Source organism: Danio rerio, chromosome 17 (assembly GCF_049306965.1).
Source record: "Danio rerio strain Tuebingen ecotype United States chromosome 17, GRCz12tu, whole genome shotgun sequence".
NCBI classification, from domain to species: domain Eukaryota; kingdom Metazoa; phylum Chordata; class Actinopteri; order Cypriniformes; family Danionidae; genus Danio; species Danio rerio.
Window position 1 is genome coordinate 8939165 of NC_133192.1, and position 25647 is coordinate 8964811.

A 25647-nucleotide genomic window follows, 5' to 3' on the forward strand; every position below is an offset into this window, starting at 1 on the left:
GTATTTTCCACCAGTATTGAATATTTTGTGAGTGAAACCGTTTTTGAAATATATTTAGCTGAAATATTCACAGCTGTGTTAAGTTTCAGGACCTAAATTACAAACCCTGGCAATGCAAGTCATTAAAATGCAAGCAGTTGTTAATTCAATGTATTATTATTTTCAGTTTGTGCTATTCGATAAGCTTTTTACTTCAATACTTTTGGCATTTATTTTGTTCCATACACCTACAGTATATCTAGATTATAATAATAAAAGTTGTTGAACAACCTCAATTTTGTGTGTGCATATTTATTATGCATCGTCTTGTTTTTTTATTTACTTTTTATAATGATGTCATGTGATGATAACAGCCCTTACATACAATTCAAGAAACAAATGTACTTCAGCCCTCCGGTGAAATAGTTTTATACTTTTTCAAGTATTTACCAAACGTTTCACAGAGATGACAGAACATAATATTCATTTATTCATTTTCTTTTCGGCTTAGTCTCTTTATTATTCAGGGATCACAGCGGAATTAACCGCCAACTTATCCAGTACATGTTTTACACAGCAGATGCCCTTCCAGCAGCAACCCATAACTAGGAAACCAATACACACTCATACACTACACTACGGACAATTTAGCTTACCCAATTCACCTGTACCGCATGTCTTTGGACTGTAGGGGGAAACCAGAGCACCCGGAGGAAACCCACGCCAACACAGGGACAACATGCAAACTCCACACAGAAATGCTACATGACCCAGACAGGACTCGAACCAGTGACCTTCTTGCAGTGAGGCGACTGCTAACCACTGAGCTACCGTGTCATCCTCTGTTTGTACACATCAGAGCAGTTACATTGCAGTATAAAAATAGAGGATGTTAGAAATCAGTAGAATGAATACGGGCCCCCTTAAAATCACTCTAATAAACATGGGAGGGTAGCAGAGCTCACAATATAGTATCAGGCACATTTGTTGCTTTTCCATATAATGAACTGCGAGTTTTGGTCACAGATTTATTATATATACAGTTGAAGTCAGAATTATTAGCCCCCTGAATTATTAGCGCCCCTGTTTATTTTTTCCCCCAATTTCTGTTTAATGGAGGGAAGATTGTTTCAGCACATTTCTAATCATAATAGTTTTAAAAATGTATTTCTAATAACAGATTTATTTTCTCTTTGTCAAAATGACAGTAAATAATATTTTACTTGATATTTTTTAAGACTCTTCTATACAGTTTAAAGTGATATTTAAATGCTTAACTAGGTTAATAAGGTTAACTAGGCAGGTTAGGGTCATTAGGCAAGTTATTGTATACAGATGGTTTGTTTTGTAGATTATCGAGAAAAAAAATAGCTTAAAAGGGCTAATAATATTGTCCCTAAAATGTTTTTTAAAAAATTAATAACTGTTTTAATTCTAGCTGAAATAAAACAAATAAGACTTTCTCCAGAAGAAAAAATATTATCAGACAAACTGTGAAAATTTCCTTGCTCTGTTAAACATCATTTGGGAAATATTTAAAAAAGAAAATCAAAATCAAAAGGGGGCTAATAATTCTGACTTTAACTGTATGTTCATTATATTCGCAATATTGCATTTAAAAAAATAAAATAAAAAAAAAAACAGCAGGGGTGGTCATCTCAGGACAACAGTGAATTCAATCCAATAAAACTCGCTAAAATTGTAGCATGCCAATAATCCACAATTATTTATCCACAGAGATTATAAACGAGCCAAACAGAAACATAATAAGCCACTGTTCACCCACTATATCTGGACAGTTCAGTTAAAACCTTTATTTGTGGATTCTGTGTCACATTAATAATAGAAAAAGACCAGAAGACTAATCAATGAGTCCTTCAATTACATTAACAGAAGATAAAATTATCTGCTGGTTTACAAAATACTACTGCAAGACAGCTGGTCCTCAGAAGATCACACGAGCAAGCTCAAACATCACCTACAGAGAGAGGAAAATGAGGAAACAGCATTTATATAAACAATTGGAGGACAGAAATCAGAGTATGTAGACATTTCAGCAGTTTTTGACAATGCAGCTTATTAGACTTTCGAGGAAAATTTTTCTAAAGCTTCAAGAAAAATAACCTGAAAATTAATAAATCTCTATTTACCCCTGTTGGAAATACTGTATGTGGGAGTTACAATTATAGTACACTGAGCACAGCTAGTGTTTTCCCCCAGGTATAAACTTTTGGTGGAAGGCTTATGCGACTTTTCAATTTCATATTTCAATGTTGTAATGTAATTAAAAAACAATCAGTTACAGTAAATAGATCTAAGCATTCATTTAGGTGCTCAAGCGTACAACGAGACGAAAAGGCAGTTTACATAACTCCACTGAAAATACTGAGGTAAAATAAATGTTAATATTTTAAAGACATGTGCAGAATAATGGAATTTACTGCAGTGCTTCTTGTACATTCTGAGACCCACTTTATATCGTATCTCAATTAAGCAGTGGAAATCGTAGAGGAAGACCTAAAACAGCGATTTTGGTCACTTAACAGGTCACTTAAATGGGCTTAAACTGAGTTACTGAAAATTAAAAGTACTTGTGCATATAACCTATGCTGAATCTTTATTCTCTGACCTGCAGATGGTAGTATTCTATCCCTAAAATATAAGACAATATCCAGAACCATTTTAAATTAAATTTAGTTCAGATATTCAATGATTAAAAAAATATTAATTATAAAAAAATTAAAATAAATAATTTAAAAGTTTTATAAGCCAAAATATGGCATGTTTGTGTAGTATATGCCTAAAAAAAACTACAAAATATCCACAAAAACACAGTAAAAATGCAAAGTTGACAAGTAAAAAAAAATAATAATATAAAATTAATATTAATATAAAAAATTTATTTATAAAATTAATATAAATTAATTAATTATATATATATACATATATATATACATATATATATACATATATATATACATATATATATATATATATATATATATATTTATATATATATATATAGTTTGTGATATAGAAATGTATATTTCATTTTTTAATTGCTCTGTAAACATCTGAGTGATAAACATCCAAGGAACTCGAGTGTGATTTGTTTTTAGGCATAAATAAGTGGATTTCCCTTGATTCTGTATTTTCTAACCTCAATGGTGATCAGCACAACAATCATCCACTCCAGTCTGAGACTGTGTTTCTCACTGAGGTGATTCCTCATCAGGTCTGTTAGTTCAGTGCAATGCTGTAATTTCTCATTCACAACCTAAAAAAACAAACAGTGTATTAGAGCTAGTCCAACATATGTCCATCAAGTCTTATTTCTCCTTTTATTTTTAGTCTAAATTCCACATGAAGTGGAAGATGTGACCATTTTTTTGTTTCGTATTGTGACGAAGCTCCTAGAGAAACGGAATATTATTTGAGAAAACAGTGTATATGTGGCTTGTTTTATCTACTGAGAGCTGATTGGATGTAGTATAGTAGCCATTTCAATCAGTCAGCTCAGGAAAATGGTTTGGGGAGAGTTATTACAACCTAACAGATGCCTTCTCCACATCATTACTGTTTGTTGACAAAACTGACAGCTGGAGGGGCGTGGTTAAGTGTGTTAGCCCCGCCCAATACATCAGACAGATGTAATCTGAGAATTAAACTGAAAACAAACAGGAAGTGCATTTTCAGATTTCAATTTTAGATTACAATAGCAAACCATTTTTTTTACTGACTTTATGGTTCACAATATGGTTAGTTTTGATTTCATGTGTACTTTAACTGTTATATTGACGCATATTAGTCAGAGAGTTGCAGTACCAAATATAAACAATCAGTAAGACATTTAAAAGACATCAATTGTTCCAGTCTATCATCAGAAAACTAAATTAGATCACATTTTCTTCCTCTCTGATTCAAACATTCATTCATTCATTTATTTTCTTGTCAGCTTAGTCAAACAGTACAATTATAAATTCTTGCACTAAGAACAATATTTAGGTTAAATCACAAACAAAAAATATATAATAAGTCAAATAAAATAACTTTATAAATAAAACTTACACATATTGGGCCATAAAAGCAATACAGAAAAATAAAGAAAAACAAATATGCAACAGGTACAAGAGTAAAAAATAAATAAATAATAAAAGTAAATAAATTAAGAAATAAAGAAAGAAAAGAACACATATAAGCATACATATTTTATATGTGCTGTCCATTAATAACTAAGCCAGGGGCAAGGAAATGAGGTCAAATATACAGTTTTATTTATTTATATTTTATTATTTATCATTTTGTCAAATCCTTTATTATTTCTTTACTATTATGTTTTATTATTATTTTTAAAATGGGACAGCAATATGTCTATATTCTGATATACACTCACCGGCCACTTTATTAGGTACACCTTACTATTACTGGATTGTATGGACATGGTCAGCAACAATACCCAGGTAGGCTGTGGCGTTGACAATTGTTGACAAATGTTCAATTGGTGCTAATGGGCCCAAAGTGTAACAAGAAAATATCCCCCACACCATTACACTATCACCACCAGCCTGAACCATTGATACAAGGCAGGATGGATCCATGCTTTCATGTTGTTGATGCCAAATTCTGACTATCGTCCGAATGTTGCAGCAGAAATCGAGACTCACCAGACCAGGTAACATTTCTCCAATCTTCTATTGTCCAATTTTGGTGAGACTGTGCCATATGTAGCCTCAGTTTCTTGTTCTTAGTTGACAGGAATGACACCCGGTGTGGTCTTCTGCTGCTGTAGCCCATCTGCCTAAAGGCTCGACGTGTTGTGTGTTCAGAGATGCTCTTCTGCAGACCTCGGTTGTAACGAGGGGTTTTTGAGTTACTGTTGCCTTTCTTTCAGCTGGAACCAGTCTGGCCATTCTCCTCTGACCTCTGGCATCAACAAGGCATTTGCGACCACAGAACTGCTGCTCACTGGATATTTTCTCTTTTTCGGACCATTCTCTGTAAAGCCTAAATATGGTTGAAAATCCCAGTAGATCAGCCGTTTCTGAAATGCTCAGACCAGCCCGTCTGACACCAGCAACCATGCCACGTTCAAAGTCACTTAAATCACCTTTCTTCTTTACTCTGATGCTCGCTTTGAACCACAGAAGATCATCTTGACCCGGGCTGCGTCCGAAACCGCATACTTCCATACTATATAGGACGCTAAAATCAGTATGCGAGCCGAGTAGTATGTCCAAATTCATAGAATTCGAAAAACAATATGCGAGAAGTACCCGGATGACTTACTACTTCCGGCGAGATTCTGGAGTGCGCATCCTATGCACGCTGCGCTATCCCATGATGCCCTGCGAGCAAATTCATGAATGGGAGTGAGGCGACGCAAATAACGCAGGTAGGTCACATGACCATGACAAAATGACGGATGTAGTACGTTCGAATTCCATTTATACTTTTCACAGTCATATTGTATAGAACGTACATTTCGAACGGCGGAGTAGTACGTTTACATTCAAATGCAGTACCTACTGAGTAGTAGGTGGTTTCGGACGCAGCCCATGTCTTCATGCCTAAATGCATTGAGCTGCTGCCATGTGATTGGCTGATTAGAAATTTGCGTTAACAAGCAGTTGGACAGGTGTACCTCATAAAGTGGCCGGTGAGTGTATATTAAAACTATTTCCCCAGGTGACTTAATATTATTTGAAAGTTATTTATAATGTTAGATTGATTAGGGTGATTCTGCAGTGGGAGTGCATCTCCATAACATATAATAATAAAAAACATAAAGAAAAAGATACAATTGATATAAACTGTGTTTAACGTTTCCTGAGTCTAACAGTCTTCAGGTACAGTAACTTAATGATAGAAATAAAACATTTCAATAAAATTAAATGTTGTTAAAGTCACAAATGGTACAATTTCTCAATGCCTGAATGCTTTAAAAATCATTATACAATCAAAGACATATGCAAATGATCAATTATAATACAAACACAACGATGCATATCCTGTAATGTGACTATTGTGAATGAACACATTGCGATGTTGATGCTGAAACTATATATTGTGCATCCCTAATTAACTCAAACTGTATATCTAACCTTTTTTTATTTGAATAGACTTCATCAGATCATGCATCCATTCTAAATAAGTGGGCATGAAGAGTTATTTCGTGCACATTCACTAACCTTGACTCTTCTGTTGATATTAAGGAACTGGCAGGTTTTGTCATAGAGCAGCTCCAGATCTTCTCGGTCCCAGTAGAAGTCAGGTGTGATCAGTAAATCAGAGCTCAGGTTTATGCAATGCCTGTAAAAGTATAAAGAGATCATGAGAAGAGCAGTAGATTATCGGTGATTATACGATCCCAAAACAATCCAGACCTCAAAGAAAAGAGCTCCCCTATTTTCTGCATGACGTCAGCCCTCGACAGTTTCACTCTTTGTCCAGACTTGAGCATCTGGTAAAAAAAATATATATATATGACAATGACAATAAATATTGAAAAAAATACATACAACTCATCTAGTTTTATTTATTTATATATTTTTTTGCCTAAGTGATGATTAACAGATTTTTTTCAACACATTTTTGAACATTATAGTTTGCCATTATGACAGTCCATAAATCATCTTAGAGTGCTATTTAAAGGCTTAACTAGGTTAATTAGGCAAGTTAGGTTAATTAGCCAAGTCATTCGACAAGTGTTTTTTTTTTTTTTTTTTTCGAAAGTCAAAAATACACTCACCGGCCACTTTAATAGGTACACCTACTAGTACCAGGTTGGACCCCCTATTGCCTTCAGAATTTCATTAATCCTTCGTGGCATAGATTCAACAAGGTACTGGAAATATTTCTCAGATTTTTTGGTACATACTAACATGATAGCATTACGCAGTTGCTGCAGATTTGTTGGCTGCAGATCCATGATGCAAATCCTCCGTTCTCCACTGACCTCTGGCATCAACAAGGCTTTCACTTGATATTTTCTCTTTTTCAGACCATACTCTGTAAACTCTGCAGCAGATCGTCTTGACCATGTCTACATGCCTAAATGTGTAGTTGAGTTGCTGCCATATAATTGGCTGAATGGAAGTTTGCATTATTAAGCAGTTGGACAAATGTACCTAATAAAGTGGCCGGTGAGGGTATATAATTCCTTAAGGAGGCTAATATTGAACATAGCTGATTTTATTTAGATTTAAAAAATATATATTTTTATTTATTCCAGTCAAGCTAAAACAAGACTTTCTCCAGATTAAAAATAAAATAGGAAATACGGTAAAAATAGGAAATACGGTTCTCCTGTTAAAAATCAATTGGTGTTGATTTTTTACCTCGCCATCGTCGCCACTGGCTTGCTCGGATCGGGACTTGTTGAGCTGCGCTTTGGTGGAGTTGCTCTTCAGTGTTTGGACTTTCAGCAGTAAAATATACACCATACTGACCTGAACTAAACTGAACTTCAACTCTGAAATCTGGACTTTGCTAGAACTATGTTAAGCTGCTTTGACGCAATCTACATTGTAAAAAGCGATATATAAATAAACATGAATTAAATTGTTACATGTGACGTTCACTCCTACCTGTAATTATTACTTTAATTGATATTGTTTGTCTTTTTCCCTTTTCAGTTTTCTATTGGTTGATTTGGTGACGTCAGGCTTTAAAAAAAAGGAAGGAAGCAAACTTCTGGCTCGCTCATCATTTCTCCACTTCACCGCAGTTTCTGACGGCTTTATTGTAATGTTCTTCTTTGTATTTTCCTTTTGACTTTAGTTTGAAGTGGGGAGTCCCAACCTGCTTTAGGTTTGTTTGGTTGTTATCTATAGCTATGTTTCCATCCAAAAACGCGAATAAACTTAATGCGCAAAACTGGATTATCGCATAAAAGTTGTGCGAATGAAGCATCGTTTTCATCCAACGAGTCAAAGCGAACAAAATCGTCACTTCCTGATTAACTGCCACCAAATATCAACAGTAAAAACTGCCTTTGCTGCAGTAGGAGAAGCTGCATCAATCTTTTCTAAATGAATGCGCCTCAGAAGACAATCCTGACAAGTAGTGAGCGCGCAGTGGCGTTTGAAGTTGTCAGACGCGGAGCACAGGCGCTCTTGATTCTGGAGGTCATTAATAATATAATAGCATTAATACTGAAATGGTTAGGTGTTTTATAATGACCAAAACAACATTTCAGATGTTTTATAATGTGCTCAGCCTGACGTTTTATCCATTTACACACATTTTAAGCATCACATGATCTCTTTTAACAAAATCACATGACCTTTTTTAATGCGCATGCTGGAGTTTGTGCGGTAAAAGTGTTTCCATCGCAGTTTATGCGCATCTTTTCTTATCGAATAAAAAGTTTATCCTACGCAGTTAGGCACATACATTTTTTTGGGTGCATTTTCAAAATGTATGCGCATCATGGCGTTTCCATCAACTGGTTTTTTTATGCGCATTTGCAAAATGGAAACATAGCTTATGATGTTGTTGGGCTCCCCATCTCTTCTTGTCGTTGTGGATTGTTTTGCTAATTACGTTATGTTAATAAATCCGTTGGAGCCCTTAGGCCATTGTTTAATTATATTATGTTGTGTTTGGATCACAAGTCTTGTTTAAGTAGTGATACTTGGGATATATTTGAAATAGAATTTAAGATTCACCGGAGGACTAATAACTGTGTTTGCAACTGTGTGTTTATGCATCGATTAAATATAGAGAGATAATTCTTCTAACAAAGAGCAGCAAATGCTGGTATTACCTAAAGAGTACATAAGTGGATCTATACCTCAGGAATTGACTGGATGGACTCAACAAAGCTGTCGAGAGTGACCTCCCATATTGCCAGTTTCACTGAAATCAAGCAATAAACACACATGAAAGGACTGCAATTAATTAATCACAGTGTTATTGATAAATGTGCTAACATGATCCCACCTGACAGAGATAAGGCATTGGAAAAAGCGAACTTCTCCAGAATAACCTGCTCATAATCCAGCTCTTCATTAAACAGGAAAACCCCATGGCGGAGCTTTGAATGACCTCTGAACCAACAAACACAAACAAAAATGATTACATTCAAGAAGTATAGTTTTCAGTGTTGTGTGTAATTAGTTACAAATTATTTAGTTACTGTAATTTTACTACTTGTTAACTGGAAGAGTATAGTGTTACTTTTTTAGGTGACTTAAATTCTGTTACTCATATTGTAATTACCTAAAATACTCTATATTAAACATTTCTGTATAAATCAATTTAGAAAAGCAGAAAATAAGCACCAGTTTTGTTCTAATATATAAAATAATACACTACCTGGCAAAAGTCTTGTTGCCTATCCAAGTTTTAGGAACAACAAATTATACCTTGACTTCTAGTTGATCATTTGGTATCAGAAGTGGTTTATATGAAAGGCAAAGGCCTCTAGATTACGCTTATTTTACCAAAATAAAATATGATCATGCCTCGATTTTTAACTATTTAATTAGGACAGTAAGGTCTGACTTTGCTTAGACAAAAGTCTTATCACTGAACAGAAATATTGTAGAGTATAGAATATAAAGTCATGCGGCAGGGGAGAAAGATGAATATTGTGTATGGCTCCCATGAGCTTGGAGATCTTCATCTTCAATGCCTCCACCATCTTACTCTAGACATTCTTAATAATGTTCATGTCTGGTGACTGGGCTGGCCAATCCCGGAGCATCTTGGCCTTCTTCGCTTTCAGGAACTTTGATGTGGAGGCTGAAGTATGAGGAGGAGCGCTATCCTGCTGAAGAATTTGCCCTCTGCTGTGGTTTGTAATGTAATGGGCAGCACAAATGTCTTGATACCTCAGGCTGTTGATGATGCCATCCACTCTGCAGATCTTTCACACGCCCCCATACTGAATGTAACCCCAAACCATGATTTTTCCTTAACCAAACTTGACTGAGAATCTTGGGTCCATGCAGGTTCCAATAGGTCTTCTGCAGTATTTGTGATGATTGGGATGCAGTTCAACACATGATTCATCTGAAAAATCTAAGTAGAACTAGAACTAGAAGTCAAGTTTTTTATTTGTTGCTCTTACAACTGGGATCGACGACAATACTTATGTCAGGTAGTGTATGTTTAGCAAAATAATTACATTTTTTCAACTAAAGAAAGTTGTTACATTTGTCTGACAATTGCACTAGCTTAAGAAACAATGAATTGAGTCAGAAATTAATTACAATATGTAATGAAATTTGGTGCCATTTTTTAATAATTTTTGGTATTTTGATACATATGATGTTTCACTTTTCTTTTAGAAGTACATTAATAACTACTATAAAAACAGTTTGAATCAAATTTAAATAATTAAAAGAATATATAAATACTGTCCATTTATGCATTTTTTAATTAGGATTGATTCAAGAAATTAAATGAAGTTTGTTTATAAACTAATTTCGAGAGGATCACGTGCTTATGATTTATCACGGGTTAGCTAATCATTATCTTCCAATCATATGAGCCCTAAGCTACTATAAAGAACCACAGTTTTCAGTCCACATTATCTTCGTTTGGAAGAAACCCCCCCTCTTCCCCAATTCTCCTCCTTGACCTTGATCGGGCGGCACGGTGGGCCAGTGGTTAGCACTGAGAGCCTCACAGCAAGAACACCACCGGAATAGTTTCGCCTAGCCGGTGGGCGTTTCTGTGAGGAGTTTGTATGTTCTCCCCGTGTTCGCGTGGGTTTTCCCCGGGCTCTCCGGTTTCCTCCCACCGTCTAAAGATATACATCATGCTTAAGAACCAAGCATGCTTTTGCCCCCTTCTCAGGTGTTCCCTTAGCTATCGCAGTCGGGGAGTTCTGAGATCCACCGAGCTCAGGCTCCCCTCTAGCTCTGCGAACGGGGGGGAGCCCCGGGCTCGAGGATCCCTTGAGCTCGGGGCTCTCTCCCGGGACAGCATGCCAAACAAGCTTTGATAGATCATCAGCTAAGTGTGAACTCTTGAAATGACTTATAGAATAATTAAAATACTTTAATACATGCAAAGTAATTAGAAAAGCAATTTTAATGATGCCATTTGTAATTAGTAATTCATTACTTTTTTAAAGTAATTTCACTAGGTTTCGTGACTTACTCGCCGACTGTATAATTAATCTCTTCATTTTCCCAGTAGACCAGCGCGACTTCATAGGGTTGAATTTCGTGCTGCTCGAGAATCTTCATCGTTGTCTTCATCTAAGAATAAACATATGTGGTAGAGATTGTGTAGACACCTGCAGGACACCAAATGATCTTTTGACTAATTTTGTCAAGGAGATTTATTTGCAAACTATTTCAGATTCAGTCATGCATAGACACATTAGCAAATGTATGAAAACTACACTGAATAATTGTCATTGCATATCAGTAAATTCTACTATAAGCTGGAAGAATTTAATTTGTTTGTTGGTTTGTTCTGTAGACTATCAAAAAAAATTAGCTTAAAGGGGCTAATAATTTTGACCCTAAAATGGTTTTTAAAAAATTAAAAACTGCTTTTATTCTAGCCGAAATAAAACAAATAAGACTTTCATCAGAAGAAAAAAAAATTATCTGACATACTGTGAAAATGTCCTTGCTCTGTTAAACATCATTTCGAAAATATTTGACATAGAAAAAAAAGCGGGGCTAATTATTCTGACTTAAACTGTACATTGGATTAGTCAGTGCAAAAGCTAAAAAATGAACTAATCCAACAAAAGAACTTAAGATCACAGCTCAAAAATTAGTACACCCAAGTTAATATGTTGGGGGAAAAAACATTAAATTAAATTTTAATAAACAGAACAAAATCAAGAGAAACAAAAAAATTACAAAGTTGATTATCTTTTTTTTTGGCAAAAGCTTGTTTGAATTCAAATGTGTTATTTCTCTATTCCTAAAAATGTTTAATGATCAAACTCTTATATTAATGGATATAACATATTAAACTGATTCGTTTAAATGTAGCAAAATGTATTGACTACATTCACTGAGAAATTAATAAAAATATTCATTTTCCCAAAGGGGATGTCCTCATTTATATATATACACACATTCATACTAGGCAGGGGACGACAACCAGTTTCAAGGTTTCTTGAAAGTTCGTCCGGCCCGGGTTTCTACATCTCCTAAAATGTTCGGGATTCAACTTTTGCTTTGTTTTCTAAAGCTCGTGTGCGTTTTTGCATTAATCTTTTATTAAAGACTACTTTCCGCTAGGCTTCACAGCTGACGAAGCAGTGAGACCGAGAGAAAAAGTAAATAGTATAGATTCTTTAATCTTAACAATTCAGAAAAACTTTACTCTTGTTGCTCGAAGAGGATTAAATGACTGGTCTAAACTGGCTGCAAAATATACGTACACCATTAGTGGTTAATCAACGCATTTGCCTTATTTAAATAATCAACAAGTTTTATTCTTGTAATTATGATATTTTTTAGAGATATTGTCTGATTTTATTCCTTTTTCTGTCATTTATTTCTCATTTGCTGATTATTTTATTAATTTGACTATGGTAATTCATTACATAGGCTCTTTTTTTTTTTTTTTTCAGCAGTCTTTTTTTTTTATTTAACTCATTGAAAAGAAACTGTAAAACTGTGTTATAATAAATAAAATTATAGTTAGAAATTAAATTATGTTTTGTTAGTCACATATAGTGAACTGTTTATGTGCTGTGGGTAAATGGTGTGTTTCAATCTGGCTACAACTGCAAGTATATCAAACCTGTAGGAAGCAACTGCAAATATTTTCTTTTATACCGTTCCTACAGTATATGTAAGTTTTTCTTAATGTGTTTTTGATAACTATTTTATTTAGTTTTTTGGGTTGTCGTGTCTTTTTAGGTTGTAAGCAAATCTGTGTTTTTGAAACTAGCACAAGTTAATGATTTATTTTAATTACTTAGCCTGAAATGTTTATCCTTCCAAAATATTATAAATGTTTTTTTAATAAAAATACATTCCTTTCAAAGGGGAATTTTTTTAGTTTTTTTTTACCAAGACAATAAAAAAAAAAAATTATATATTTTAGAGCAGTAATCACAATACCATGAAACCATGATATTTTTATCCAAGGTTATCATAGTGTCAGAATCTTATATCAGTCCATGCCTAATTTATACACATGTACTGTACATGTAATTACTACTCACAGTTTTGTCCTCAACATTCCAGAACACCACTGAGCCTTCTCTATAGTGTTAAAAAATAGATAAATACATCAATTAATACTTTTATAACAATGACCGTTTGGCTGAAATTAAAGCTCAGAAATGAAAGTGGCTAAAATCATTCAACTTACCTGAAGAAGAATATTGTGCCACTATCATAAGGCTTTGCAGAATTATCTGTTCCCATCACCAAAACATTAGACGCATCTGAAATCCACAAGACTTATTTACTGCAAATAAAGACTGCATACTCTTTAATAGGGCAGCATGATATTGCAAAAATCTGACATTGCAATATTTTGCTTTTCTGTGATCTACAGTTGAAGTCAGAATTATTAGCCCCCCTTTGATTTTTTTCTTCTTTTTAAAATATTTCCCAAATGATGTTGAACAGAGCAAGGAAATTTTCACAGTATGTCTGATAATATTTTTTCTTCTTGAGAAAGTCTTATTTGATTTATTTCGGCTAGAATAAAAGCTGTTTTAAATTTTTTTAAAAACATTTTAAGGTCAAAATTATTAACCTCTTTTAAGCTATATATTTATATAGCTTAATTATTATATTACATTTTCAATAGTCTACAGAACAAACTATCATTATACAATAACTTACCTAATTACTCTAACCTGTCTAGTTACCTAATTAACCTAGTTAAGCCTTTAAATGTCACTTTAAGCTGTATAAAAGTGTCTTGAAAAATATCTAGTCAAATATTATTTACTTTCATCATGACAAAGATAAAATAAATCAGTGATTAGAAATGAGTTATTAAAACTATTATGATTAGAAATGTGTTAAGAAAATCTTCTCTCCGTTAAACAGAAATTGGGGAAAAAATAAACAGGGGGGCTAATAATTCTGACTTCAACTGTACATCGCAATATAAATATAATTTCACCAGGTGAATTGAATAGCTCTATTTGAAAAGATTTCATTCATTTAGATAGATTAGGATAATAAAACTTTTTTAAAGCTTTTTTTAAAGTGTTTGCATAAATTGTAATAAATTACATGCATATTTAATTACAACCGAGCAGAGATAAAAGCGAAACAAACAGTGCTTTATGGTTTTCTGGAAAGTCTAACAGTATTCGGGTACAGAAATTGAACCATCAAAAATAAAACAACATGGTCATCACTGTATAAACAATTTAAAAATAATAATATCTTAATGTTTTAATATTTATTAAAGAATCTAATCCTGCAATGTGACTATTGCGGATACACACGTTGCAATATCAATGGTCAGACGATATGTTGTGCACCCCTACTCTTCACACAAGCCTGAAGTGTATTATCTTCTTTTAAGGCCAAAAACCTAAAAAGTAGGGATGTAACAATATTGTAAATACCGTCATACCGCAATAGTAATTTCTTTCAATATTACCGTGGTTGTGACTTAATAAAATCATAGGTCTTTTGGTGAAAAGTTTGCTCAGGCAAATGTAGCGAATGGTAGGTAGCGGAAACTACAATTCTCATCAGCCCAGACGTGGCCATCATCCTTTGCGGTCTGTTGTCGCTACAGATCCAGTAATGCAGAAATGGAGGGTGCTGCTAGTAGCGGCAAAGAAAAAGAGCAAAAAATGGTCGAACCTAAAGCGGGATTTTAATCAGATGTGTTGAAGCATTTCAGTTTCTCTCTGAAAAGAAACAAGAAAGAAGAAAAGGTGACGGAAAAAAGGGTATGCAGGCACTGCCAGACTGTGCTGAAATACAAGTCGGGGAATACGACCAACATGATGGGGATTCTTTTAGTCAAGGGGACAGCAGAACACAGCACACTGCTCAGATTGATGGAGACATTGACTTGTACCACCAAGAGACCGCTATCTCACTCATGGCTTGTCCTTTCGAGTGGTGTTTTTTTTACATGGTTTAATATTTTTTGTTATTAAAATTGAATAATTTAAGGTCCTGTTTGAAAGTTTACAAATATATATATTATATGTCATTGATCTGTTCAGTGTTGAGGTAACCTGAACATTCTAGCACTTTTTTTAAATCTCTTCAATAGTTTTGTTTTTCCTTTAAATGATTCAACAAAAACCGTACAGTGCCATTCATACCGAGGTTGTCAGGGTTCTGCCACTCTGATCTTGTAAATTCTTGTTTTGGTGGCAGATCTTTGACGCTACTCATGTCTGGTCCTGTTTCTGTCTCTGTGTGCGCGCGCCGTCGTGGGTGTACGCAGAGTGTGCGCGCTCCTGCTTGACGTGGCCGCGTGCGCGCTCTGCGTCCCTCAGACGCGTGGGCTCTTGTACTCGTGTTTGTGTTTTCGTCTGTCAGCAGCATGGTGTTTCATTCCCAGCGTCTCAGTCTTGTTGGTTTCGGTTTTGGTCGGCGCTGGGATGAAGCATGCATGCTGCATATGTGAGCGCATGGTGAGTTTTCATTCATCGTGTGCTCGTGTCTTGCGTCTCTTGTCAAAGCACGTGGCTCGGTGTTTACATTGTGGTCACGTGCTTTTGTCGTGTGCTTCAGTGTTGTGTTTGTTGTCATGAACATGCGGTTAATGAGTTCTCTCATTGGCTGCATGTTCTTGTTGTGTTATGTGAGCGCATGGCTTGTATTGTCTCTCTGTGTCATGCGCTCTCCCGTCTATTGTCTTGTCCCACCCTCCTTGTTAACCCTTTATTAGTTAATTGTGTTCACCTGTTTGTGTGTTAATCTTCTACAGTTTATATACCCCTCACTTTTGCTGTCCTGTGTCAGTTCGTCATCACATTTTGTCGTTTGAAGTCTAGTCCTGTTGTGTTTCCAGTCCTCATCCTTGCCAGTCTGCCCAGTCCTGTTTGTATGTGTATGTATTTGTTTTGTTAATGTTTTCCCCCTCGGGGTAGTTTATTTTGCATTTTATTTTATTTTTATTATTTAATAAAATCCCATTTCCCTGCATTTGAGTCCTCGCTCCTTTTTCCCCATTTCCCATCACCAACCCTGACAGTACGAACTGACCAAAAAGAGGACTCAGCGGAAATGGGACTATTTCTGCGCCCAGCTTGCTCCCAGCAAGAAGGACCCATCGACCAACCCCCAGCCAGAGGACTGTCTCACAGGCAGAACCATCGCCCCTTTGGCATCTACGCCGAAGATCTTCTTGAGGCAGTCCGGGGGCTTGGGTTCAGTGAGACCACCCTCATCCACATCTTTCTGGCTGGATTGGATGAGCCATTCGATTGGGAGGAGCTGGGTGATATCAGGACATGGACGTTTTGGGAGGTGGTGGACTATTCCTGTCTGAGGATGGAGAGGGAGATCCTGGAGGGGGAATGGACCCCTCTCACCACCACCACCAGCACCATCTCCTGGTCCATGTCCAGCCCCCAAGGGTTAACCCGCACCCAAAAGCGGAGGCGGAAGAGAAAGGCCTCTTCTGCGAGGGTTGCTCCAGCCCCTGAGCGCCCTCCAGTGTCGGCTCCAGCCCCTGAGCGCCCTCCAGTGTCGGCTCCAGCCCCTGAGCGCCCTCCAGTGTCGGCTCCAGCCCCTGAGCGCCCTCCAGTGTCGGCTCCAGCCCCTGAGCGCCCTCCAGTGTCGGCTCCAGCCCCTGAGCGCCCTCCAGTGTCGGCTCCAGCCCCTGAGCGCCCTCCAGTGTCGGCTCCAGCCCCTGAGCGCCCTCCAGTGTCGGCTCCAGCCCCTGAGCGCCCTCCAGTGTCGGCTCCAGCCCCTGAGCGCCCTCCAGTGTCGGCTCCTTGCCCTGCCGGCACCACCCAGACGTCTTTCCCTGCCGGCCCCAGCCCGGCTCCTTGCCCTGCCGGCAGCACCCAGACGTCTTTCCCTGCCGGCACCACCCAGACGTCTAGCCCTGCCGGCCCCACCCCGGCTCCTTTCCCTGCCGGCACCTACCAGACGTTTAACCCTGCCGGTCCCAGCCCGGCCCCTTGCCCTGCTGGCACCTACCAGACGTTTAGCCCTGCCGGCCCCAGCCCGGCTCCTTGCCCTGCCGGCACCTACCAGACGTTTAGCCCTGCCGGCCCCAGCCCGGCTCCTTGCCCTGCCGGCACCACCCAGACGTCTTGCCCAGCCGGCCCCAGCCCGGCTCCTTGCCCTGCCGGCACCACCCAGACGTCTTTCCCTGCCGGCACCACCCAGACGTCTAGCCCTGCCGGCCCCAGCCCGGCTCCTTTCCCTGCCGGCACCTACCAGACGTCTAGCCCTGCCGGCCCCAGCCCTGCTTTTTGCCCTGCCGGCCCCAACCAGACGTCTTGCCCTGCCGGCCCCAGCCCGGCTCCTTGCCCTGCCGGCACCACCCAGACGTCTTTCCCTGCCGGCACCACCCAGACGTCTAGCCCTGCCGTCCCCAGCCCGGCTCCTTTCCCTGCCGGCACCTACCAGACGTCTAGCCCTGCCGGTCCCAGCCCGGCTCCTTGCCCTGCCGGCCCCCCACAGACCTCTGGTCTTGTTTCCCCTCATAGACACTCCCTGGGTCGTCCCTCCTGCCCCTCCCTGGTGTTCCTTTCCTCCACCCTGGACGGACCCTCCGGCTCCACCCTGGTTCCCTGCTAGGGCTCTCGACCCGATGGACCCACCCTGGACAGTTCCTCCGGTCCCACCCTGGACTGATCCTCCCTTGTCTTGCCCTCCCATCCCTCCCTTGTTTGTCGTGTTGGGTCTGACTTGGCTCCCCTCCCTCCCCCCCTTCATGTCTTGCCTGTTCACCTCCCTGTCTTGTGTTTGTTGATGTTGCCTGTTTTGTTGTCTTGTCGTTTCTTGTCTGTCTTGTACCTTGTTGGATGTTCCCTTTAGGGACGCCAGGTGGCGTCCCTTTTGGGGGGGGTAGTGTCAGGGTTCTGCCACTCTGATCTTGTAAATTCTTGTTTTGGTGGCAGATCTTTGACGCTACTCATGTCTGGTCCTGTTTCTGTCTCTGTGTGTGCGTGCGCCGTCGTGGGTGTACGCAGAGTGTGCGCGCTCCTGCTTGACGTGGCCGCGTGCGCGCTCTGCGTCCCTCAGACGCGTGGGCTCTTGTACTCGTGTTTGTGTTTTCGTCTGTCAGCAGCATGGTGTTTCATTCCCAGCGTCTCAGTCTTGTTGGTTTCGGTTTTGGTCGGCGCTGGGATGAAGCATGCATGCTGCATATGTGAGCGCATGGTGAGTTTTCATTCATCGTGTGCTCGTGTCTTGCGTCTCTTGTCAAAGCACGTGGCTCGGTGTTTACATTGTGGTCACGTGCTTTTGTCGTGTGCTTCAGTGTTGTGTTTGTTGTCATGAACATGCGGTTAATGAGTTCTCTCATTGGCTGCATGTTCTTGTTGTGTTATGTGAGCGCATGGCTTGTATTGTCTCTCTGTGTCATGCGCTCTCCCGTCTATTGTCTTGTCCCACCCTCCTTGTTAACCCTTTATTAGTTAATTGTGTTCACCTGTTTGTGTGTTAATCTTCTACAGTTTATATACCCCTCACTTTTGCTGTCCTGTGTCAGTTCGTCATCACATTTTGTCGTTTGAAGTCTAGTCCTGTTGTGTTTCCAGTCCTCATCCTTGCCAGTCTGCCCAGTCCTGTTTGTATGTGTATGTATTTGTTTTGTTAATGTTTTCCCCCTCGGGGTAGCTTATTTTGCATTTTATTTTATTTTTATTATTTAATAAAATCCCATTTCCCTGCATTTGAGTCCTCGCTCCTTTTTCCCCATTTCCCATCACCAACCCTGACAGAGGTATTACAGTATTCTGAAATTTTGATACCGTTACATCCCTACTAAAAAGTGAAAGTGATGCAAATGAACAGACCTCTGGGAAACTCCTTGATTTCACTGAAGCCGTGAGCGATGAGATCGTGACAGAGAGTTGGTAAGTGATACTGATCTGCTGTTGCGTATGCAATGCACTGCATCAAGTCCTGAAAGATGGAAATAAATGCATACCAGCAGTAATCATACATGTGACTCATTGCAGAATACTGGGCACATATCAAGCAATTTTCAGTCATTTTTCTTGAAATTGGAATCATATACAATAGGGATGTGCTATTCGGGTAAAATATCCAAATGTTTTTTTTCCACAGATATTGCAATTTCGATTTGATTTGCGATTTAATATCAATATTCTGTATCGTAGCTTCTTACCGCTAAAATGCAGTGAATGTTAGTTAAGAAAAGGAACTGAAAACATATTAACTTACTTAAACATTTATTCAAATTTGTTTAGAAATATTCAGAAATTAAACAATATTTTTTCTCTAGAGCAAACAGAAGTGATTTTTGGCATTAGTTATCTCCTGGTGCCTTTGTGATATTTGTTCATATGGTGTAACAACTGCAAACATCTCTGGAATTGTACTTTCCTAGCTACTAGATTGAGTGTCATTAGCAATACTTTTAGTTGACTTTTTAGCAAGACACTCCTCATATAGCCGCCTGTGGTGCTTTGTTAGGTGCTGGTTGTTGTATTTCCTCATGCTGTGGCAACAATTCTTCAACAGCTTTTACAAATTACCGGATTTTGTTCGGTGTCTTTGACTTTGAAACCAATATATTCTAATATTACCGACATGCTGTTATTCTTTAATAGGAATTTGTCTATTACTGCTGAAGCGGCAGACATCATCCTACTTGTCCGTACTTTCTTGTTTGTTTTTTATTGTGGGCTTTTCGCATAGTTCAGTTGCGCAATTCTGATTGGGCAGAACAAAATTGTGCTCACTCAATTGGCTAATAAGACTGTCACACACAGGCATTTGCTCTGGGTGGGAAAAATTATGTAATACATATATATTTCATATTGCAGCCTCTTGCAATTAGCTAATTGCAACGTTTCAAATCACGATTGCGATTGAATTTCGATTAATCGCACAGCCCCAATTAGGGCTGGGCGATTTTTCCGATTTTTTCGATTAATTTGAATTTACGTTTTGACGACGATTTAATTGTATATTAAATCAAAAATCGCGATTTTTAAAAAAAATATACATTTAATACATTATAATGGCACCAATGTGCTCTGTATGAAGCACGAAGCACACAGAAGCGCCTCTCGGCGACGCACTCAGGTTTCTATACACACACCACACCGGCACCGCCCAGCCACGAATCAGGACGCAGTTCATTTTTCAGCCGCGCCACAGAGCGCCATTTGATTCGTTTCATTTTAAATATCATGCGAATGTGCGCGTTTGGTGTGTGATAGTTTAAACTGTCATGTGCGCGCTGTGTCGCGGCGCTTCTGGTGTGCGACCAGCTTGACTGCCTGTTAAAGCGTGAAGTCATGTAGGATTTTACTTGTTGCATTAGTCTGAGTCACGTCTGTGTGGATTGTCAAGATATAGTCTCTTATCAAGACGATAAACTCGATCTCAACATGTAGGACGTAAAAGCCTGCCATGTGAAAAACCGCGCCGATCTTTTGGTTTGAACACGAGTAGAGGTGAGGGCCTGTAGCAGTGAAAATGAAAGTACCCGCCCCCATGACGTCATTTAGCGGACCTAGTTGAAAACCAGACAGATCAGGCAGCATGATACAGAGAGTGGAGCAAAACGCATCAAATGATCGGGATTTAAAAGGGGGAAAAAGAAAAATAGATTAAATATATTATTTATATTAGACACACATCTGGTACTTGTATTTGCTCCTGCTATACATCCACAACTTCACACATTGGGTTAAATTAGGCTTTACAGTTTCCATGTTCAGTCCTTTTCTTCCAACTGTATCTTTTTAAGAAAAAGGCAGCAGCTTTACAACCTGTCATTCAATCAGAAGACAAAGCCGAGCTGACAGCCAATCTTTCCTAGACTCAGCAAAACTTGCAAAAAATACCTCTGTATTCCTGCTACTGCAATATTTACACATATATTTCTTATTCAAATCTTCTGCAATGCTATTTAACTCGAGAATTTGTTTTACATTTATTTACATCTTGACCGATTTTTGTATGACATGGCCATTAAAAATACAATGTTCCTTAACCAGATGGATTTTCAAGTTACTTTTAAAGAGAGTGTTACTTCAGTCATGTTGTTGTAATATTTTGAGAAGACTAGTAACACAAAAAAAAAAAAAAATTCGAAAATCGGTCAAACTTTATAAAAAACCTAGATTTTTTTTTTTTTTTTTGCCAAATCTTCCAGCCCTAGCCCCAATATACAACAATAATCAAAAAACAATTTTTAATATTTTGCATTAAGGGAATGCTTTATTCTATTGCCGATTGTTGTTTCATTTAACTTTACAGTCTGTGTAAATTCTAAATGTACAATGTTTATTTTGCCTGCTTAAATTGTTATTTTTAAAAGTGAATAATTAATCTGCGCAAGTTAATCTGCCAAAAATGTTTGTTTTGGTAATCTTAAATCAAAGTTACTTGCTTCCACATTTGGTGTGGCGTTCCTACATCTGTTGATGTCAAAAATGTACTTAGGAAAAACAACAACAACACACCTCCTCCAGACTGGGTTGACTGGCTCGTGATGGTTGCTTGGTTCTTGGTCCCTTAAAAGTCCTTTTCCCAGACATTCCTCCTTGTTTCAGCACTATGTTTGTGGCGGCTGTTGTGGACTGTAATCTTACTTGGAAACTCCATGTTTTGGATATGAAGTTTAAAGGGGTCAGCACTTGAAAACGTGGTCCTCCTTTTTGTAATATACAATGATGTAAAATGGCGGGACAGTTCCTCTGGTCTTTAAAGGGGGTTTGCAGTGCCAGTGTTGAACAGTTTAACCTGTTGGATGTGACACTGTTTAAGCCATTTATCTGTCTGAGAGTAAATCCACAAGCCTGTGTGCTTTTCAGAGGCTGCTGTAACCTCCATAACATCTTCACAAACATGCCTGTGCGAATCAAAGAGTTTCAGAATTAAAACAGTGTTAAATTAAGTCAAATTCAGAGCAGAAAATAAAGAGATTTAAAGTTGACTTTACATTGGGTACGGAAAGTATTCAGGCCTCCTTACATTTCACTCTTCCAGCCAAACTGAGCTATCGGGGGAGAAGAGCCTTGGTGAGAGAGGTAAAGAAGAACCCAAAGATCACTGTGGCTGAGCTCCAGATATGCACACTGGAGAAAGTTGTAGAAAGTCAACCACCACTCCAGCCCGGGGCAGAGTGGCCAGACGGAAGCCTCTCCTCAGTGCAAGACACATGAAAGCCTGCATGGAGTTTGCTGAAATGGTGAGAAATAAGATTCTCTGGTCTGATGAGACCAAGATAGAACTTTTTGTCCTTAATTCTAAGGCCCCGTTTACACTAGTGCGTTTTAGTTTGAAAACGCATAAGTTTTGCTACGGTTACGCCATCCGTCCACACTACGCCGGAGTTCTCGACCGCCGAAAACGGAGCGTTTCGAAAACGCTGGAGAGGCCGTTTTCATTCTGAAACGCTGCTGCTCTGTCTCAGTGTGGATGGGGAAGGACAGAGACATCTGAAAACGGAGGCGGGGCTGCAGACATTCGCCTCTCTGATTGGGGCTTTTCCTCAATATTAAGTAGCCTAACACACAGTTCAGTCCTGAATCTTCTCCGTGTAAGTTCAGACTTCGTAAGTTTGATCAAGGCTGCATCTCTTCTTCTCAGTTTGATATGGAAAACATACCGAGGACACGCGTCAATCTTCACAGGGAACAGTGTACTTTATAACTTCATTCACATCACCCTGGCTACGTTGTTTCACTTTCTCAACAATAAAATGTAAACTTGATATAAGGAACTGCCTATTTTTATTTTAATATTAACAACTAAACAGACAGCAGAAATGTTGAGGTGCCGTGCTGCATGAGCGTCATCTTCACTGTGTGGATATTTATAACAAAACGGAGCCGATAACAACTGCCTCCTTTCAATTTCAGTGAAAATACGAAACATCCCCTATCTTTTGCTGAATATCAGTTTTAATAATCGATAATGGCCATTATAAAAGTATAACATACAATAAGTTTATACACTATAGGAAATAAAGGCAAGCGATCAGTCAATATACAGAATGTAGGCTATGTGGTTACATTAATCATTAACTTATCTTTGCGCTCAGCCAAAACACGTTACCTGAGAACAAGTAATAGATTCCAATGACCAAAGTCAGGGAATATGTTGTTAGATAAAGACAACAAGATGAATGATATATCACGTTTAATAAATATAGTGAGATTAGATCCAGCGGGAGATGCTTGATGAGAAGTCCGACTAGCAGAGCTCTCATCTGGGTAGATGGGCTCCAGCAATTGCCAAAGTGTGTGTGTGTGTGGTCACGTGATGTGCGTTTTCAGCGTTTTGGTGTGGACGGAGAGCAGTTCAGAAACGCTGGGTAAAACGCGAGTGTGGACGCGGATCGTTTTCATTCTAAAACGCCGTTTTAAAACTAAAACCCACTAGTGTAAACGGGGCCTAAGTGGTATGTGTGGAGAAAATCAGGCACTGTCCAATACAGTCCAACAGTGATGCTGGGGGGATGGCAGCATCATGCTTTGTAGGGGGGTGTAACGGATCTGGGTTGTTCCATGATGTGTACGATCACAACCCACGGTTCAGAACACACTTGGCCAACGGATTGATTGAATTTTTTTTACTGGTAGATTAATCCTAAATTGGTAACGATCACAGAGAGATCGCTTCTCACTTCATTCAAATCACATGTAAGAAAGCATTTAGGCTTTCCTGTAAAGTATAATGATGACGTAAGATGTTGTGGTGGGTTATTTGGCACGTGGTGGGTTTCATTAAAGGTAATTTCTGTCACTACTTGTGCATTAATTTACATTAACTTAGCCTGCATTAATGCATTCAGTGTAAGCTGCTCGATTAATCATTAAAAGATTGGGATCTCAACACCCACACAACATAAATTATAAATGATGGTGATTTGCATACGTTTAATATTCGCACAAATTGCTGCATTCAAATCGGAAAACGCAAAAATCAAGAAAGAGATTCAGTCTTTTGAGTTAGTTATGAAGTTACAAACAGTCAAATAACACTGAAGTACTGGGATAGCAGTTTGTGTTTATGGTAAAGTAGTACAGTGGCTGGGAAGTGCAAAACAACGTTACAAAGTGTGAAACACTTTTACAAAGCTCGAGACAAATATACATTTCGGAAAACATTTTTACTTATCATTAGACACAATTACATAAGAATTTTTTTTTTACCGATAGGTGGCCATCAAAAATATGCCACTGAATAGTTTTTTATAAAAAAAAAAAAAAGATACATCTAGCAATGAAACATGAAGTTTTATGAGTGAGTAACTGCATCATTTATTGAAAATGAGACTGAAAATAAATGTGGGTACAAACTATAATGTTAGATCAGCTACAGTAGTAACAGTGAATTTTTCACAGTAATTAATATTTTACAATTTATTTTTATTCGGCTGATTATTTCTTCATTAAATTTTTAATAAAATTACAGCTTCTAAGTTCTGTTTGTTAAAACCAAAGATGCTTGCAGTGCTGTCTTTCTAATAAAAGGAAAGCAAATGACATTTGTCTCCTCCTCTTTTTGGCTAATCCGAAAAATCTGTGACTAAAAACCTTTATGTGATCTGAACCGTGAGATCTGTGATCCGTTACACCAATAGTAGTGGAGGTGTTTTTCAGCTGCAGGGACAGGGTGAGAGGTTGCAATCGAGAGAAATATGAATGCAACAACTCGACTGTTCTTGAATGGCCCAGCCAGAGCCCCGACTTAATACTTTCCGTACCCACTGTATTTGCACATTCCTTCAGTGGCAATTTGTGACATGCTCCCTATATTGTTTGCCTCACTACTTTAAATATTGGGTCTGAAATCACATGCAAAGTATCACTTCTAAACAACATGAGCACTTTTTATTTGACTGAAAAATGTTCTACTTTGATAGTCATTGGCTGCTATTAGGATTTACCTATTTAGATTTAGCAAATAATACTTTTATGAAATTATATTACTAAGGAGTAAGTCAGAATGTGTGAATATAAAACCAACTTTACCTGAATAAATAAACTAGCAAAACTAGCATTATATACATCGTCTAAAGACCTTTATTCAATTGACCTTGAATGACAAGCATGTGAACACAGCGAATAAGTCAAATTTACGTTCATAGTAGCTAATATCTCATTTAAAAGGTATATTTTTGAGCAGAAATGAAAAAAAAACACGTGTCTGCTGCGCTCCGATATAAAACACACACACTTACGTTATCAATTGCTCGCTGACAGTACTGTAAACACGAATGTTGCTCACTGATTTCTTTAATAATTCACTGATGTGTATATCATTATAATTTTTAGCGTACCTGTACATTCACAGTCCACCCAAATTAAAGAGCTTGATGGTAGAAGTTGTGCGATACAAATGTTGCTACATCCTCACGCATTCACTTCAAGCTCATTTGACAGTTCCAACTCACGAGCTATCTATGCGCACGAGAGATCCAGGCACTTCCTGTGTTTTGATGACGTCAAAATAGCACGTAAAAGTTCCTCCACGAGGAAAATGATTACTAGATATTTATATAAGTAAAATTAATAAGAGTACAAAAACAAACAAAAAAACAAAAACAAAAAACGATAGAAACCGTGTATTTATT

General features: G+C 38.2%; 1 protein-coding gene across 14 annotated transcripts; it reads right to left on the bottom strand.

Moving 5' to 3' along the window:
- Positions 1–1769: 1769 nt before the first annotated feature.
- On the bottom strand, positions 1770–25484 carry rmnd1 (required for meiotic nuclear division 1 homolog). 14 transcript variants are annotated; one of them, XR_012392744.1, is made up of 13 exons: positions 25354–25484; positions 22038–22232; positions 21527–21915; positions 18881–18989; positions 13282–13357; positions 13133–13172; positions 11092–11192; positions 8923–9029; positions 8747–8838; positions 6363–6439; positions 6168–6288; positions 3140–3256; positions 1770–1957 (listed from the first exon to the last, which is right to left on the bottom strand). XR_012392744.1 is itself a non-coding variant. In XM_073927290.1 (13 exons), the coding sequence occupies exons 3-13, from the start codon at positions 21911–21913 to the stop codon at positions 1925–1927; spliced, it is 1233 nt and encodes a 410-aa protein (XP_073783391.1). In that variant the 5' UTR covers positions 21914–21915; positions 22038–22232; positions 25354–25484; the 3' UTR covers positions 1770–1924.
- Positions 25485–25647: the final 163 nt, after the last annotated feature.